The 19,228-nt window shown below is 42.0% G+C and overlaps 1 protein-coding gene across 2 annotated transcripts; it reads left to right on the top strand.

Annotated features, from left to right (window-relative positions):
* The first annotated feature begins 1,435 nt into the window (after positions 1 to 1,435).
* On the top strand, positions 1,436 to 19,149 carry CZH5orf34 (chromosome Z C5orf34 homolog). 2 transcript variants are annotated; one of them, XM_075020262.1, is made up of 12 exons: positions 1,436 to 2,231; positions 2,709 to 2,798; positions 9,844 to 10,490; positions 11,081 to 11,176; positions 12,467 to 12,590; positions 13,450 to 13,541; positions 13,798 to 13,867; positions 14,173 to 14,343; positions 15,924 to 16,012; positions 16,742 to 16,834; positions 17,646 to 17,686; positions 18,473 to 19,149. In XM_075020262.1, exons 1-12 carry the CDS (start codon positions 2,184 to 2,186, stop codon positions 18,664 to 18,666), a joined length of 1,755 nt encoding a protein of 584 aa, XP_074876363.1. In that variant the 5' UTR covers positions 1,436 to 2,183; the 3' UTR covers positions 18,667 to 19,149. The 2 variants fall into 2 exon arrangements, with proteins under 2 accessions (XP_074876363.1, XP_074876362.1); XM_075020261.1 differs by having other exon boundaries at positions 1,436 to 2,378.
* Positions 19,150 to 19,228: the final 79 nt, after the last annotated feature.

Below are 19,228 nucleotides of genomic sequence, written 5' to 3'. Positions count from 1 at the left end.
TAAAAGTGTTTCTCATCTAGAAGTTTCTGGGCTTTGCAGATAAACAACCCTTCAAAAAGATTTATTTTCTCTGTAGCATAATGATAAGCCTGTGAAGGCACAAAAGCATGGAATGCAAACGTTAGGGAAGTGAAGCCAACTTCTTCAGCACTGGTTTGGAAAAGAAACATTCTTTGCATTCAGATCGAAGCACATGACCAAGCTTCACCCATCAGAAAAAGTATCCACAGTATTTGCCACTCCTGACAAATCAATTGTGATTTAACAAAAATGTTTAGTATTTGAAAATGACACTTTGCTTAAAGTAATTTCAAACGGGGCTATTAAGAGGTGCTGCTTTGTATGTGCATTGCTTTTGAATGAGAGTTACACATTCAGAAATAAAGTCACCTTTTTCTCAGTAGTTTCCTTTCAAATCTGCAAAGAACTTCTTACTACTGGCCTTTTTTGTTTGGGGTTTTTTTTAGGAAAACAGATGGTCACTGGGTTTTTGAATGTTGGTTTTAAGTGTAACTGTAGCACTACAGAAGGAAGCAAGACTGTCTCAGCTATGTCAGGTATCACAAATTATGCATAGCTGGGGTTTTTTTGTTGTTGTTGGGTTTTTTTAACTAGATTAATCCATTATGGCACGGAGTATTAGTGACACTCGGTCTGGTCTGTAATAATCATTTTAATTTCTTTCTGGGACAGTAATTCCTTACCACTTTCTGCCTTTCCTTCTTACTGTACAGAACTCATTCTATTATTGATCACTCAAGTTTGCTACTTCTGACTGAATTATAGTTCCAGTAATCTAGTCTATGCCTATGTATCCTACTAGTTGATACAGGAACAGAAAATGACATTCTGGCTAAAAGTCAGGGAAGGTACTACACTGTCTGTGAATTGCTGATTTGCCACCTCCAAGTCAGCCTACTTGACCTCCTTCCACAGTTCCTATGCTGAGGGTCCCGACCATAGCAGTGAAGTTGCCAGCAAAATACGATACATTATCTGAAAATAATAAAAAGTAATAAAGGATTCATAATCCAAATACATACCTTGAACCTTGCTTCAGGCAAGTACTATGCAGAGTAACACTCATTAGAAAGGGTATTGCAAATAGAACCAGTTTATTTTGATGCATGGCTGTGCCTGCAGCTACTTGACTGGATGTTGATCTGCTCTCTCCTTTTGTGGAGAATGGAAAGCTGTACTGAACACAGTTCTTCCCTCACAGCATACTGATCTGAGAAACCTGTACCTCCGTTGCCAAGGAACGACTGTTACAGCTAGGTGAGACCACAGGACCTAGGGTGGCCTGTACAGCAAAGGATCTTGAATTACACTTGCTTAGTGCTTTAAGCAGGAATTGATAATGATTGGTCACTTAACTGTGAACTGCCCATCCACTTAAACCAGCTTTGATTAAACTGTAAGGGGGGGGGGGGGGGGTATGTATCTTCCAAAAAGTCAACTAGGCATATTTTTTGAATTGCCCTTCGGGAAATTAATCTTTGTCTACTCAGCCAGGGTTCCTGTGACTCAGTTCTAGATTTCCCTGCCCTGTGAGGGTGCGAATGTAAAGCAGCAGCCAGTTACCAGAGAACGACTTATCCGTCATCCGCCTTCGGCGGTAGCTGGGCTGCCTGCCTTCGGTTCTGCCCCCCAAGCACCCCCTCGTTTCGGGGAGGCAGGGAAGGCAATGCCCTCTCGCACGGCCGCTGGCGCGCTGCCTGGCGGGGGGAGGCGAGGCGGGAGCAGCGTGCCGGTGCTGCCGCGGCAGCTCTCCGGGTAGCCGTGCCCGCCGCCGGGGCACCTGCCGAAGGAGGCGTATCTTGAAGCAGCTTAGTTACAGTCAGACAGGGCTGCTTCTGTAGTCTAGGCCTTCGTACGGCTCGCTTTCGTTTCTGGGGCAGGAAAAAAGGCATCGCTGCTTCCGGCAGATAAAAACTTTAAAAAAAAAAAAAAAGGTTGAAAAGTCAGGGTGCGTATTCCCACCTAGCTGGCCGTACAAAGGCACGCCTGCCTCAGGCCGCCTTCCCGGCCTCTTCCCCGCCGGCAGGAAGGCGAGGTCCATCCGCCCAACGACGGTCCGCGGGCGGCGGGAAGGAGGGCGGGAGGCCGCCCGGCGCCCCGCCCCGCCCGGGCCCGCCGCCTCCTGCCGCTGCCCCGCTGCGGCGCCGAGGCCCTCCGGGGAGATGGAGGCCGAAAGGCTGATGGTGCTGTACGGGGACGACTCGGTGGAGGTGCGCTACGCGGGGGGGTCCCGCCTGCTGCTGTCTCCCTGCGGCTGCGAGTACCTGTACGAAGCGGCGCCGCCCGCCGCGGCCCACCCCCTCCAGCCGGCGGCGACCACCCGGCAGCGGGTCGCCTTCGCCCTCAGTGCCTACCGGGTGCGTGGCGGGCAGGCGCTGACAGGCCCTGCGGGGAGGGATGCGGCCTCCGCGGCTGCGGGGGTTGCCGGCGGGGGCGAGTGTCCGGGCGGCCGCGGGGGAGGGCTCGGGCGGCCGCGGGGGGCCTCGCCTCAGGCCGGTGACGGCCGGCAGCGCGGGGCGGGGGGCGAGAGCGGAATCGCCGTTGCTCTGTGTAAAATGGAGGGGCTTTCTTCGCCTCTGGTCCAGAAGAGAAGAGGAAATCGGCTTAAAATTTTAGCGCTGCGTAGAGAAACTCGCGATATGACGGGGTTGTGTTGTTCCGTTCTGTTTTTCTTTGCACTGCAATAGGAACAACTTCTGCTTGCTCTGGACTTCCGGAACAAGTTTGCCTCTCGCCCGTACTTACCTTCACACGTTATACCTCCCGAAAGAAAAAAGGTGAGAATTACACGTGTAATGCTTCTGTGAAATAAACTTAAATTGGACTCGCGTGCCTTAGCGTGCCTGTCTATGAGCAGGCCCTGGAGATTGTCTGCAGAGTACAGTTTGGCTAATGCAGAGGCCAGCTTGACTAGAGTACTGCCATTTTAAATTACAGTTTCAACAGTTACTTACTCCTCCATTTAACACTGTCAGTCAGTATCACTACGTACTTGGGGTTTAACTGCAGCCAGCAGCTAAGCACCACGCAGCTGCTCACTCACTTCACCCCCACCCAGTGGGATGGGGGAAAGAATTGGGGGGCACGGGGGGGGGGGGAGAAGTAAAACTCATGGGTTGAGATAAGAACAGCTCAATTGGACAGAAAGGAAGACAATTATAACAATGACATTAATCATAATAATAAAAGGATTGGAATATACAAAACAAGTGATGCACAATGCAATTGCTTACCACTCAGCAACTGATGCCCAGTTAGTTCCTGAGCAGTGATCCCCTCCTGGCCAACTCCCCCAGTTTATATACTAGATGTGACATCACATGGTATGGAATACCCTGCTGGCCAGTTTGGGTCAGCTGTCCTGTCTGTGTCTCCTCTCCCAACTTCTTGTGCCCCTCCAGCCTTCTTGCTGGCTGGGCATGAGAAGCTGAAAAATCCTTTACTTAGTACAAACACTGCTTAGCAACAGCTGAAAAAATCGGTGTGTTATCAACATTATTCTCATACTGAACCCAAAACATAGCACTATACCAGCTGCTAGAAAGAAAAATTAACTCTACCCCAGCTGAAACCAGGACAGTATCCACCCCTTATTCTATACCGTTTACATCATGCTCGGGTCCCATACTTTCCAATACATCCTAGTTAAGCACCATCACCTTTCCTGTCCGTTGAGAGATACAGATACATAGATATATATGTATATGGCTCTCTCTGTTAGGGAATGTTTTGACTGTACAGAGCTACATGATTCTGATGACAAGGTGGAGTGCTTATGGGTGAGGATGAGAGGGAAAGCCAATAAGACAGATATTGTGCTGGGAGTCTGTTATAGACCGCCCAACCAGGTTGAAGAGACGGATGAATCATTCTACAAGTGGCTGGCAGTAGTCTCACAATTGTGTGCCTGTGTCCTTGTGGGGGACTTTAACTTTCCAGACATCTGCTGGAAATACAACACAGCAGTGAGTAAACAATCTAGGAGGTTCCTGGAATGTGTGGAAGATAACTTCCTGACACAGCTGGTGGGTGAGCCAACCAGGGGAGGAGCCTTGCTAGATCTGTTGGATACGAACAGGGAAAGATTGGTGGGAGGTGTGATGGTCAGAGGCCATCTTGGGCTTAGCAACCATGAAATGATAGAATTTTCAATTCTTGGTGAGGCAAAGAAGGTGGTCAGCAAAACCACCACTATGGACTTCCAGAGGGCTAACTTTGGCCTCTTCAAGGCACTGGTTGAGAGAGTCCCTTGGAAGACGGTCCTGAAGGGCAAAGGAGTCCAGGAGGGATGGACACTCTTTAAGAAAAAAATCTTGATGGCTCAGGACCAGGCTGTTCCCATGTGCCGCAAGTCAAACCACTGAGGAAAACAACCGGCCTGGCTGAATGGGGAGCTTTTGCTAGGACTCAAGGAAAAAAGGAGAGTTTATCATCTTTGGAGGAAAGGGCGGGCAACTTGGGAGGAGTACAGGGATCTTGTTAGATCATAGAGAGAGAAAATTAGAAAGGCAAAAGCTTAGCTAGAGCTAAATCTGGCCACTATCGTAAGGGACAACAAAAAATGTTTTTACAAATATGTTAACAGTAAAAAGAATCCCAAGGAGAATATCTTTCCTTTAATGGATACAGAAGGGAACGTAGCAACCAGTGATGAGGAAAAGGACGAGGTACTTAATGCCTTTTTTGCCTCAGTCTTTAATAGTGAGTCCAGTCATCCTCAGGGTACTCTGTCCCTTGAGCTGGAAGGTAAGGATGAAGAGCATAACGTACCCCCCTTAATCCAGGAGGAATTAGTTAGTGAACTGCTACGCCATCTGGACACTCGCAAATCTATGGGACCTGATGGGATCCATCCAAAAGTACTGAGGGAACTGGCAGAGGTCCTTGCCAAGCCACTCTGTCATCTATCAGTGATCCTGGTCAACAGGGGAGGTCCCAGAGGACTGGAGGCTTGCCAATGTGACGCCCATTTACAAGAAGGGTCGGAGGGAGGATCCGGGGAACTACAGGCCTGTCAGCCTGACCTCGGTACTGGGGAAGATTATGGAACAGTTTGTCTTGAGAGCACTCACATGGCAAGTCCAGGACAACCAGGGGATCAGGCCCAGTCAGCATGGGTTTACAAAAGGCAGGTCCTGCTTGACCAACCTGATCTCCTTCTATGACCGGGTGACCACCTAGTGGATGAGGGAAAGGCTGTGGATGTTGTCTTCCTTGACTTCAGCAAGGCCTTTGATACTGTCTCTCATGGCATACTCCTTGAGAAACTGGCGTCTTGTGGCCTGGACAAGTGTACTCTTCACTGGGTGAAAAACTGGCTGGATGGACGAGCCCAGAGGGTTGTGGTGAATGGGGTGAAATCCAGTTGGCGGCGGGTCACAAGTGGTGTTCCTCAGGGCTTGGTGTTGGGCCCTGTTCTGTTTAATATCTTTATCGATGATTGGGATGAGGGGATCGAGTGCACCCTCAGCAGGTTTGCAGATGACACCAAGTTGGGAGGCAGGGTCGATCTGCTTGAGGGTAGGGAGGCCCTACAGAGGGATCTGGACAGGATGGATGGATGGGCTGAGGCCAATTGCATGAGGTTCATCAAGGCCAAGTGCCGGGTCCTGCACTTGGGTCACAACAACCCCATGCAGAGCTGCAGGCTTGGGGAAAAGTGGCTGGAAAGCTGCCGGGCAGAGAAAGACCTGGGGGTGCTGGTCAACAGCCGGCTGAATATGAGCCAGCAGTGTGCCCAGGTGGCCAAGAAGGCCAACGGCATCCTGGCCTGTATCAGAAATGGTGTGGCCAGCAGGAGCAGGGAGGTGATCGTTCCCCTGTACTGGGCACTGGTGAGGCCGCCCCTCGAGTGCTGTGTTCAGTTTTGGGCCCCTCACTACAGGAAAGACATGGAGGTGCTGGAGCGTGTCCAGAGAAGGGCAACCAAGCTGGTGAGGGACCTGGAGCACAAGTCTTGTGAGGAGCGGCTGAGGGAGCTGGGGCTGTTTAGTCTGGAGAAGAGGAGGCTGAGGGGAGACCTTATCGCTCTCTACAACTGCCTGAAAGGGGGTTGTAGTGAGGTGGGTGCTGGTCTTTTCTGTCAGGTGGCTGGTGATAGGACAAGAGGAAATGGCCTCAAGTTGAGGCAGGGGAGATTTAGGTTAGATATTAGGAAAAAAATTTTTACTGAGAGGGTTGTCAAACATTGGAATGGGCTGCCCAGGGAAGTGGTTGAGTCACCATCCCTGGAAATATTCAAAAAGCAAGTGGACAGAGTACTTCAGGACATGTTTTACTGGGCATGGTTAATGGTTGGACTCAATGATCTTGAATGTCTTTTCCAACCTAAATGATTCTATGATTCTAGTCTGTGATTTTATAAATATACAAATATACACACACACACACACACACACACAGATATCATTCCCTCAGTCTCTGAGCCGTCCCTATAAAATGTCCATTGAGTTCATTCAGTCCATGACTTTGGGCTCTGTCTGGCATAGCAGTCTATCTGGGCAGGAGGGATGGTGCGAAGTCCACTCAGTGGGCAGAGCAGGATCGGGCTTCGATGCAGTGTGGCGAGCTGGTGACATTGGGCACAGCAGGAGTATGGTGTGTACTGTTGGATTGTTGCATGCTGAAGGCAATTCTGGTGCCATCACTACTGCGTTTCGCTCAGTTTTATGAAAGTTCATTCTGGCTTAACCTAAGCGATTCTTCCTGTAATACCATTGATACAGCGTATGACAATTACAGTAATGATAACATCCAGTGGCAGTGGCAGGGTTATACTGCAATTAACATCATACAATTTAATTCATTGGCTATTCTCACCTTTGAGGCACACGTTGGCGTTCCCCATCCTTCCACAGCAGTCACCAAGTGCACCCAGGTCCTTGGTCCATGGGCTATGTTTCCAGCCACCCGGTGGAAATGTAGCGCTTGCCTTGGCGGCTTTGTGGCAGTGTGATATAATTGATTTGCCAGGCCTCGTTTCAGCCATTGTCTTCCATACCACAGGAGCTTTAACTGCTTGGCTTGCTTGATTGCAGCACACGTTTCACGTTCATGGATAACTTGTGCAACAGTGTCCGTGGTCAAGTCCACCCCTCGATCACAAGTCCGTCTATGTGTTGCATCTCTTCCCTGATGGCCTGAGGTGTCATGGGCCCACCGAGCCATAAATAATTCACCCTTATGTTGCCAGTCCGCATCCACCTGAGCCACTTCAATCTTAGTGGCCTGATCTACCTGCTGGTTGTGCTGATGTTCTTTAGTGGCCCAACTCTTGGGTCCGTGAGCATCTAGGTGGCATACTTTTACAACCAGATTTTCTAGCCAGGACACAATATCTTGCCACAGAGCGGCAGCCCAGGTGGGTTTACCTCTGCGCTGCCAGTTGCTCTGCTTCCATTGCTGCAACCACCCCCACAGGGCACTTGCCACCATCCATGAGTCAGTATAGAAATAGAGCGCTGGCCGCTTTTGTCTTTCAGCAATGCCTAAAGCCAGCTGGATGGCTTTCACCTCTGCAAACTGACTCGATTCACCTTCTCCTTCAGCAGTTTCTGCAACTTGTCATGTAGGACTCCACACAGCAGCCTTCCACTGCTGATGTTTTCCCACAATGCGACAGGACCTGTCGGGAACAGGGCATGTTGCCTCTCATTTTCTGGCAGGTTATTATACAGCGGGGCCTCTTCAGCCTGCAACACCTTCTCCTCTGGAGATATTCCAAAATCTTTGCCTTCTGGCAGTGATCACTTCCAAAATTCCTGGGCAGTTGGGGTTTCCTGTGCAAGCCCATTGTGTGAACAGTGCGACCCACTTACTCCACGTGGCATCAGTTGCATGATGTGTAGAGGAGACCCTCCCTTTGAACATCCAGCCCAGCACTGGCAGCTGGGGTGCTAAGTAAGAGGAGCTGTGTTTCAGTACCAGCCACTTCCGAGGCAGCTCGAACTCCTTCATATGCTGCCAATATCTCTTTTTCAGTTGTAGTATAGCGAGCCTCGGATCCTCGATATCCCCCACTCCAAAACCCCAGGGGTCAGCCTTGGGTCTCCCCTGGTGCTTTCTGCCAGAGGCTCCAGGTAGGGCCGTTCTCCCCAGCTGTGGTATAGAGCAGTACCAACCACAGGGGGTTGGATATTAATATATTAATATATTCAGTGGCATGTTTATATCTTCAGTTTGTTCTTCTTCCTTTCCTAGAATTTTCAAACACTTCAATACACTGCTTAAACTGCTGCTGAACATAGAGTATGTTGTCATGGGACTGTCAATCATAACACCAAGATCTTACTCGTGGGTGGTGGTAGTCAGCTCAAAGCCCATCCTTTTATAGGTAAAATTAGGATTGCTTTTCCCCATTTATATCACATTATGTTTATCTAGACTGAATTTTTATCTGCAGCGTTATTGTCTGGCCACTTGATTTTTTTTTTAGGGTACTTTTGCAATTCTTCATGGTATATTTTCATCTTTCGTGCTCCAAATAACCTTCAGCAGACTTTCCCACCTTACTAATACACTAGGTACTTCCATGTTTCATTTTTATTGGACTCCAGGCTTTTCCAGTGCTGGGCCAAAGTATAATTGGGGCTGAAACATAGGTAATTAAAGGTTAGTCAAATGAGGCAAAGCTGATTAAATTGAGATAAAGCAAATGATGAAAAGTGTGAATACTCATTTGCTAAGTTTTTTTCACACGGTTTGCATTTCTGTGTTTATTTGGGATCCAGTACTTTACCTGGAGACTTCAACTGAAAGCAGACTAAGGGTATTTTCTGTGTGGTGATCAGGTACAAGGACAATACAAAGAAAAATGCCTCATTTTAGTGCAGAACTTCTGCAGATGGCTAGAAATGCATTCTGTATCTTGACAGAATGTTTCTAGTTTCAGAAGGTGGTTAGTGCATTTTCTAAATTATAACTGTATCTTCTCTTTGGGCAAAGCTTTAATCTAGGGTTTGACGTAGATGCAGTGCTTGTTTGGAGTAATTTGTTGAGAATTACCTGCTTCATTTTTGTAGAACGGGTAGCACAAGGGCATATGCTGTGAAAATGGTTTTGTTTGTTTTGAACAAAAGTGCTAATTGAAGCAGCAGCCTGTAATTGAAGAGCAGTAAGATTAAGCTATTCTTTTGAGACTTTCCACATGTTGTACTGTAAAAGTCTAAAACCTTTATTATATTTTAAATTCTTCTGCAGAAATAAATTTTATCCACATCATAGCAATAGCTGTGTAACTTAACCTGTGGTGCTGCAGGATTAAGTAAGATTACCAACCTAGCTGCAAAACATTTTTAATAAATTGCTGTGTGGGTAAGAATGCATAGATAAATGTCACATGCCATTTTACAGTGTTATTTTCATTTTATAAATAAAGAGAAGATTTCAGAGCACATGGGGGTTTAATGTAGACCATCTTAATGTTGGGCTTTCCATGAAGTCTACTGATAACTGGAAGGATCAAAATAATTCAGGCCTTCTCTTCAGTGTTTCTTGAGAAGCAGTTGGAAACAGAAGTATCTACTGTCTGTGGACAGTCATGCTTGGTCACCTGGCCATGGACCTTAGTAGTTTATGAATGCATATTAAATTAAAACATTATGGCTAGATAGAACTCCGTTAGTACAGAAGGAAGCAGACATGAAGGTCAGATACTTTGCTTCGTCTTGAGTTCATGTATGCAAATGAATACAAAGTTTCTTGCCATACGTCACCTTGCAGAAGGACTGAATTAATCATTTAAATGTAAATGCTCCATTGTAATTTCTGGGAAGCAGGTCATTTTTATCTTGGCACACATTCCAATCCTTTTTCTTGTATTAGATTCTTTTCAGTGACATCTTAGAAGTTAGATGGCCTGACCCTACAACGGCTGATCTGACAAGATTTATAGACAATGGCAGTGTGAAGATCTCATCAGTAGATGGTTATGCTCACCTTTACCTGTCAGAATTGCAGCAGGAATTTACAGTGGAGTTCTTATGCAAAGTCAGCCAGTCATCTGCAGCATCTTCACGCTCCTCTCAAAAGAACAGCAACTATCAAACCGGAGATCAGTATGGAAAATCAAGTAAAAAATCTGTTGCAGAAATGTCATTGAAACAAATGAGAACAGAGAATAAGAAGAATGAACATGGTTGTGCTGAAGGTAAATGCAGAGAACCAACCATACCAGAAGACCAAAAAGACAGAGATGGAGTCCCTTTGTTCCACACAAATTGTTCTTCTGAATACACATGGGTTACACAGCGTTGGTCTGTTTCCTCCTACCCAGAAGAATGGAAATACCCTTTGTTCTTGGCACTAATGTGCTGTAACTTACATACTGTTAAGAATGTAATGAAGACATGTGAGAAAAACAACCATACATCTGTAGGAGCTCATGTTTTAATAGACCCTGAAACACGTGAAAGGGTTTCTTGTTTACCTACAGCTTTGCCACTCAGCTGCAGAGCCCCACATTTACACAGGTAATTTAAGCTGTTTACTTAGTAGTTGTTAACATATGTTTTACAGTTCCGCAATTTGAAACCTCAACCTCTAGCAAAATAACAAATTACTATAGTATTTTTTTTTTAAGGAAATTTTTGAAACATGAAATTTGTGAAATCAACATTCTGTATCCTACTGTAATGACTATATCGTAAGTAGTCCAGAGAAAAATACATTTTATTTTCTGACATGCTGTATAAATATGTAAGTGAAAAAGAGAATACTGAAAAAAGAACACAGGTTTTGGGTTGGTTTGGGTTTGGGTTTGGGTTTTTGGGTTTGTTTTTTTTTTTTCATTTTTGAGACGATAATACTTCTGAGGTGGGCCAGTGGCATACATTCTCTGTCAGCACCACTAAAAATAATCAAAAAAACCTTTGCAGGTTTGAGAAAGCTGATCTGGTAACTAATGTGGATAACTAAGGAATCAGAGGACTCTGAAAATATGTGGCCTGTTCTTCTTTGAATAGGTGTGCATGCATCTGTTTTTGGTACAGAAATGATTACTAGCACACAAAAAAAAACTGGACCTTTGGACTTACTGAAGCTTTTACTGTATTTTATACAGGTGGACTTCCTGTGACTTCTTTCAGAATCAAGGTACTGAAAAGTATTCCTGCCCTCAGCTAATTCAAATTGTATGGTGCCAGGGTGTCCTGTATAGGTATGTAGGAGATCATGTGTTTCATCCTTGGAAGACTTCATTTGTATGGGAATTAAGCTTTAAGATGAAATGTCTTACTTTGTCCCCTTCTCACTCTGAGAAATTGTGTACAATCTTCATAGAAGAATCTGTCCATTTCTGCTGTTTGTTCATTGGACTTCAAATTTTCTAGTACATTATTTTTGCAGGTCTGAAAGTGAGTACATCTGAAACAGTCTGAAATCATGTTTAAGGCTTTTAAAGAAGTGATCTGATTATCTGATTTCTTAAAGGTTTACTGGGCAGCTGGAGCTCCCACAGACTTCACTGACAATTACAGGGCTTGGTTTCTTTGCAAATTACATTGCTCCTTTTGATGCTGAAGATTTCATACTTTAGAAATGCTTGTCTTGGTGACCTATGTAATTCGCATGTTGCAGGCAGCTAAACTATGGATTTTCCTGGCAAATCACCTTGTCCCTATGGTTAAAAAAAAAAAGACCTTTTAAAAAATTGCCCATTCAAATCTGTTATACAAACTTTGAAAATGCTACAGTTGCTATCAGCATCTGAAAGTTTTTGACAGAAGCATAATCAGCCTTTAAAGCTTTAATCTTTCTGCCCAGTGTTCTTCATTTTTCTCAGTGTAATTCTTAAATTTTCATCTCATCTGAACAAAATGTTTAGCAGCTCTTCAGTACTATACCTCATTTCTTTTGAAGTATGGTGAGTAGCCATACTTCGTCTTCTAAGTCCCATTACCAAAGTCCAGGCATGTAATCACAGAGTTGCAGAATTGGGTCGTTAAATGGATTTAGGCTCCAAGATACTGTATGTTCACAAGTAAGAGACCCTTGATCTTCATGAAGAACACACAACTGCAGTGGAAATTTAAGACCTTCATGTTGTTCAGGAATCATTCAGTCTGACAGTTCTCTGTGTACACTAGGTAGGGCTGGTCCACTAAAAAAATTGGATTTTTCTCTTTAGAATCACTAAATTTTGTGGTCAGTGGAATGAGCAGCTCCTGTGAGATGTTTACCTCAACACAAAAAAAAACTTTCCTTAGCTTGTTTAACTCCCACCTCCCATGCACACAGGCAAACAAAGAGCCTGGTAATGCTATCTTCTGTGTTAAAAGAAGTGATTGGTACACCCTACCATTTGTGGAACAGTATAAAGTTTTTCATGTGAGAGTTGTGTTGAAAATGTGTTTCTGCTTAGTGCTTTCTTCAGGTGTACTAAACTGTTTTGCTTGTCTAGTGACTCAGCATTATGAATACTTGTTAAAAATCTTGTTATTTCTTTTAGATTTATCCATGATAGGACAAACATCGCAGAAATTTATCCTGGTGATGACTCATTTTTCAAGTCAGAGGGAGCATTTTTGGGAAACTATTTCATACATTATGCAATCCAAAAAGGAACAAAAAAGGTATAAAGCTATAAAACTATTTTAAAATATGTTCCAAATTCCTTAAATTTAGGAGTTTTCTTAGTTTTAAGACATTTGGCTATGCAGTCTATACTGAAGTCCCTACATTGGTAATTACTATAATGACTGAATCAAGCAATCAGTCGTACAAAAAAAGAGATTATTCTTTCTGTTTCAGAATGTATTTTTGTAAATTATAGACAAAATAAATCTTATTCACTGTAACATTTATTTCACAAGCTCAAATATGTACTGCAGTAAGATTCTACAATAACCATTTCTCACTAATTTAGAAGAGAAGTTTAGTCTTTAATATACGGATTAGAGTTTAATCTTTATGTGCTTGGAAGTGTTTTCTTTTTTTACTGTATGGAGACAGAACCTAGAAGATGCAGGTTCTGTTCTGGCTTTGCCACAGACCAGCTGTTCTGTGCTGGAGAAATAGGTTTGCCCCTCTGTGTCCGTCTATTGTTAAGTTTCCCCAGAGAAGAGATCCTCCCACGTGCTTATGCAGTGCTTTGTATTTTTAAAGCAGAGTTAAGGGTCAACTCTGTACCCTTCAAACTTAGCCTTTAACTTGTAGTCAAACATAGTTACTCAGTAAAAAACTACAGTCTACTCTCTGATATGAGAACTTTTTTGTCCATACTGAGTGCACAGAAACGGTGAATGTTAAACGATACAGCTGCATTTTTTTTACTTTTCAAGGAGATAAATATCTGTGTTCTGGGACAAATTTTTATGTGATTATAGTTGCTTTCTGGGAGGCTAGAAATTTAATTATCTTGCAAGCTTTTAATACTGTTTTCATGCTACAGTGCCTGTATCTAACTCATCTCCTTTCTGCTTTTCACTGCAGAGAGAAGAAAAGATGTATTCAGTAAACAGTTTACCTCCTGATGTACCAGGAAATCCATACTCTATATCCTCTGTTGTTACTCAGGCAACCAAGTAACTTTGCTCTACTCTATCTTTGTTACATTAATTCCTCTGGCTTTGAATGGACAGTGGTAAAAATTACACATAATGCTTATTATGACAAGTATAAAAAGCATAAAAGTATAAAGTATATATATATAAAGTGTAAAAATCAAAGGAATTTATATTAGTACTGAGGATGTTTATAAACTTACAGAACAAAGGTCACAACTGTTTAAGTGACATAGTAAGTATGAAATGCTTAATATTTTGTTTATTTTCTCCTCAGAATACTTCAGTACTGCTACAAGACTAAACTATCATTAACTCATAACTATTACCTCTGCTGCTGGAAAATGGTATGTAGCTGAAGATTTATAAATCTTTCAGTGTTATAAGGATGATTATACAGGCTATAGGGAATAGGACCTAATCTAGAGGGAAGAATGATGAGTATATCCTTAAAGATCAGAAGGTATATATTTGGGAACCAAAAGCATGCAGTGTAAAGGTATATTTGTGGAGCAGAAAGCAATTGCATGATAAAGAGAGCTGGCTGTGGTCTGGAAAAGCAAGTGAATTGAAAATCTGGGAGAGATACAAACAGCTGTAATGATGTAAGTAACCTTTCCTCAAGTTTTTAATGCTATTTGTTTGGTTCTAGGTACCTGAGACAGATGGACGAGAAATGTTGCCAGTTTTGCTGTATGAAAAGGTTATTCCCAGCATAGGAAGACTCATGGTGTACTCGGATCATAAAGTCCATACTGCTTTTTGGGATGGTATGACCTTGATTATGATCTGGGATTTCAGCTCTTCCTGTAGTAAGATCCAGGTAACTCATGAGTTAGGGGAATGACTATTCTTAAAACTCTTCATGAAAAAGTGTTACTAGGAAACTAATGAGGAAATGAAAGAAAAGTTTTGCAGCCTATAAAATATAAACGGAAGAGTTTCTGCTGTGGCTTACTCTTGAGCTTGTATAGTAGTCTAAATGAAAATAGGAACTATCCACAAACACCACTGTTAATGCATTGCCAGTATTTTAACCAGAAATTAGGAGGAAAAATATTTTAGTGCATAACTGATGCCTAGAGAGGCAAATGAAGCTTTATGCTTTTAAGAAGGCACTCATTTGATCAGAGAAGGGAGTATTTGTTTTATATTTCAAATTATGTGCAATTGAGCAAATGGATAGTGAGAGATTAATTGGAAAAGTGACCTTGCGCATATGGTATTCCATATACATTTTGAAATCTACTTAATACAGAAGTAAAAAGATAACGTTGATTTTTGAAAAACGTCACTCCAGAGAAAATAATGTGAGTGTGGGATTCAAGGTTGGCTGGCGAGACTTTTAGCTTCTGTTAAAGAAGCGGAGTTTGGGCTGGGCATCGGGTGTTAGTCACTCCATGGTATGAACCCTAGGTTTCCTGAAGCAGAGTCTCAGGCACTGAATCTCGTAAAAATAAATAATTTAATACAGTGGTACAGCAGCAGGGTCAGCTCGAGCTGGGTGCTTCCGGGGAGGGATCCTGAAGAAAGAAATTCCTGGGTAATTATACCCTTACGGGCTATGCATCCCCCCTTCACGCGATCTCCACGTGCCTTTGACGTGCCCTTTGGTCCAGTAGTGATTCTGGCCTGACACCTTCTGTCTGCTTACTGGCCTTCACTGTCCCCAGGCAAGCCGTTACCTTGTCTAGTTGCAGCTGCTTTTGATGATAGTACCCCCCTTATCCTCTGGTTCGTGCTGGCTCTGAAAGCCATGTCTTGCTTGAATAGTTATAAATTCAGTACTAGTTCAGCAAATCTGTGTGAAAGTTTGCAGCTTGCGGCCTAAGTCTTCAGCAAATCTAGCTACTCATGCCAAGTAAGTGAACAGCATTCTAAATCACACAACATCACAAGTCTACACAGTTCATTCTGATTTAAACTTACTTATTTAAGCTGAACAACTAATAGTTCTTAACAGTGTATTTGCTTATTACCCTAAGGTGACAAGACACAGAAAAGATGTTAAAATGTCTGAGGGTATCTCTGTTATAAACAACATAAATATAGTTGTCCGTGTGTCAAAAGATACAGTATAACTTCCTGATGTGAGCTAACTGAAATCTGTATACTCACTCATGATAAAAAGAGGAGGAACTGAAAATTCTACAGGTTTGGAAACGTTGCTACACACTTTTAGAAATAATTTATTCTTGAATAGCACAAAATGAGTGTTGGGGCCATGCCAGGTGTTCTTTTTTCCCGCCCCCACAAATTCTACCCTTACCAAAACACAAACTTTTAAGTGTTTAAAGTGGAATGTTCATAGATACTTAATTCTAAGTTGGCATACTATATTTGCTCTTTTTTTTCTCCAGACTGCAGCAGAAAATTAGTACTTGTAATTTTTTTTCTTCTAAGGTAAATGAAGATGTAGGCTGGTGTAAGTTAACTACTCCTGATGGGGTACAGCAGCTAATAAAAATAAGTCATCCTGGAATCTATGAAAGGTATAAGTAATTTAAACAATATAAAGTTAAATAGAAAACAATTCTGTACAAATCCTTTTATATGAATAAATGCTATTTCCTGAAAACATATTGAGGGGGGAAACCAAACACCTAATGGTAAAAAAAGCTCCATTTTACATCTGGCAGAGATTAAGGACCTGTATGACTCAGGGCCACTGCATCTGTTGTTCCATTGTAACAGTAATGTCTTTTTAGAAAAATAACTAGAGCTGCAACTTGGCACTGACATCAGTGGATAAGAAAAAAAGTAATCTTTGTCCTATATAGAGTTGGTACATAGAACTGGATAGCACTTTATCCAATTTTACTTTATTACAGATATTGACTTCTGCCTGCAGATTGCTTTCTCTAATCTGCTTGCTGTAATTACAGCCTCATTATGGGAATCATCAGAAGCTTACTGTGCTGCATTTTAGCAAGCAGATAGTCACAAACAAAAAGTAACATTTGTATGCTATTCATTACAAATCATACAGCTTGGTTATAAATTTCTGCAACTGCATAGATTAAAATATGAAGGAGATTCTAGACAAAAAGTGGGCATCAAAAAATGGCAAGGAAACAGAGGAGAAGATAGATTTTGAATCATAGCTTCTTTCTTTCTGATCAATGTTTATTGCTTAATGCCTTCAGTTTTTTGCTTGAATTAATAAGACTGTATTTCTCACACAAATAACTACTTTTCTGTGAATTTTCATGTGAACATAGGTACATCAGAACAGCAATAGAGTGGTGCAGAAGTTTGAATGAAAGAAAGGAGATTCCTGAATATACAGCACACTCTGTAACTGAAGAAAATTGGTATTCATCTTTATCCTAAGTAACTGACTACAAATAATGTTGAAAGTAAAATTCAAAATAACTATAAACTGTGAATTTTATAGACTGCATTTCCTAAGCATCAAAAATGAAAATTGTAAGTTCATTTATTTTGTTTGGTTTCATATTTTTCTTTGAGTTTTTAAAATGTTAGGTAAGTTGAGTTCTAGGTGAAGCTTGTTTCATGGCGCTTCTGCCTGCCTTACTTAAAAATCAGAATTATGGTGACTGCCAAAGGAGAATTAATGTTACAGAGAGTTATTTTGCAAAGTGGAAAAAGAGAAACTAGTCTAAGAAAGGCGTTTTTTAACAGAACACCAAGAAGTTCAAAATAGTACTTGGGACTGCTAAGTGACACTTGTATCTCTTGCTAATATATATGTCCTTTCTAATACATGCTACTGACCAAAGGTCTACTGACATCATATAGAAACATATTCAGGTATTAAAAATGTGTTAATTGAAATCCATTACACTTCCACTTGTTATTCAAGTTATAGCAGATTAAGTAGCTGATGAAATGAAAATTATGTCTATATTTATACATACATACAGCAAAGAGACTATTCTTAGAGCAGAGCCCTGATTTTTGGAAACACAAATGATTGACAAATGGCAGCCATTGACTAGTGGTATGAAAGACAAAAATTAAGCATTTTTTTTCACTTGGATTTTGCTCATCTAATTTTCAGTATTGCTGGAAACTATTAAAAATTAAAAATTGAAGTAGAAAATACATTTGAGAACCTTTTATAATACTAAATCGTTTAATAATCTTTATTTTCTTGGACAGGTCTGCTGATGTTGAGCTTGAAAAAATACAGAGATTTAACTGTATCCTTTTGAAAGCTGTAAAGATTTTTCACTTTTATATTCTGTTGTTCATCTGCATATTCAAATCTGCATTTTAGATCATGAAAGGCTCTCTATCCTGCTCTCACCTTCTTCTACTGTCTTACCCACTTCTTAAAATTACCTTTTTAAGCCATTTTTTGTTTTCTTATTTATCATTTTTGTTTTATCATTTATCTTGTTCAACTTCTGCATTACAGCACCAGAAACAAAACCAGTGGCAGAGTACAAAAGTAAAATAAAAAATCACCAAAAAAAGGAAGCCCTTTAATGGGTATTGCATTAGTTTTGCTAACGCTCATCTGCTGATCTGTTCTTGAAAGAGGGATGATGCAGTTGCTTTTGGGCTTATTGTTGCAGTACAATACCTTTCTGTTTATTGACTACCTCAGTATTGTTCCATTGGGTTCAGCCAGCTCAAAAAACTATGCTGCGCTGCATGTGCTTAAAGCCACTCTCTAATTGTCTTTAAGCCAATGTTCAGTTTTATTAGCATGAAAAGTGCATGCTATTGAACTGTGCAGTGTGACGTCAGATAGCTTTCTTTTTAAAGTTAACTTTTGGATAAATTGAAGTCTTAGTTAAAGACATTTTCTATAAATGTTGTAGACATTTTAAGTAATAGTCTTTTATTTTTTTGCTTTATGTAATTACCAGCCTATGAAATGTGAGACTTTGCAGTGCAGAATGACGAATACAAATGTAGAGAAGTATTTTTCTCATTAGGAGAAAGAGTTTGATATTTTTTCCTTAACAAAACAACACTAGTTTTATTGGATAATAGCAATGTTCTGGAAAGGTCATCTGCTGCAAAAAACAGTCCACCTGGTATTGCTGTCAGAAAAGCAGAAAAAGGGAGTGAGCCAGAAGAAATCAGTGAAGGGGGCGTCTTGGAGGCTTTGGAAAAAACTTCTAAAGTAATTCGGGATATTGAATCTCTGCTTGCAGCTTCTGGGAAGTGAAGCCTCTTAGCATGTGAAGACCTGTGCTCCTCCGCACCTTCACAGGAGCTGTCCCAGCCATGTCTGAGGAGGCTTAGAGGTGCGAGAGGAATGAAGGCTGAAGGCAGAGTGATAAGGTGCCATTGTTAACACCTCAGCAGATCAACAAAGTCTCTCAGTTGCTATTATAATACCAGAGTTTTGTTTATTGTGGATAGGCAAAAAGTACAGGGGAAATAATAGAGCACAGCTGTATAAATACCTCAGGGCTTACCTGACAGTGCTGCTTTTAAATGTATGGATGTCTGTTTGAATCGTTTAATTTTACAGAGGATTGTGCAAGCAACTTTGTTACCTGCTCAAGCAACGAGGGTAGGGATAAGCAGTTTTTAACTGTAAAAACGTGCTTCTATTCAGAAGCTTACACCAAGTAGTCCAGTACTGAATAAAAAGTTTCGCAAACACTTTCTACTCTACTGTTTGCAGTAAATAAATATTTATTTAAAGCGCCTTCAGCCCCTTCCGTCACTTGGTGGCGCACCGTATCTTTAGTGATAAAATGCCAGCCCTGTCCCGTTGGGTT

This window comes from Buteo buteo, chromosome Z (assembly GCF_964188355.1).
Source record: "Buteo buteo chromosome Z, bButBut1.hap1.1, whole genome shotgun sequence".
Lineage (NCBI taxonomy): Eukaryota > Metazoa > Chordata > Aves > Accipitriformes > Accipitridae > Buteo > Buteo buteo.
The sequence above is the reverse complement of the archived record's forward strand: the minus strand, read 5'-3'. Positions and strand labels throughout refer to the sequence as shown.

Excerpts from the sequence above, each read along its gene's own strand:
- CZH5orf34 (XM_075020261.1), top strand. The coding sequence starts at position 2,184 with ATGGAGGCCGAAAGGCTGATGGTGCTGTACGGGGACGACTCGGTGGAG. Across the intron at positions 13,868-14,172 it reads ACCTCTGCTGCTGGAAAATG|GTACCTGAGACAGATGGACG; the intron begins GTATGTAGCTGA and ends GTTTGGTTCTAG. Across the intron at positions 16,013-16,741 it reads CATCCTGGAATCTATGAAAG|GTACATCAGAACAGCAATAG; the intron begins GTATAAGTAATT and ends ATGTGAACATAG.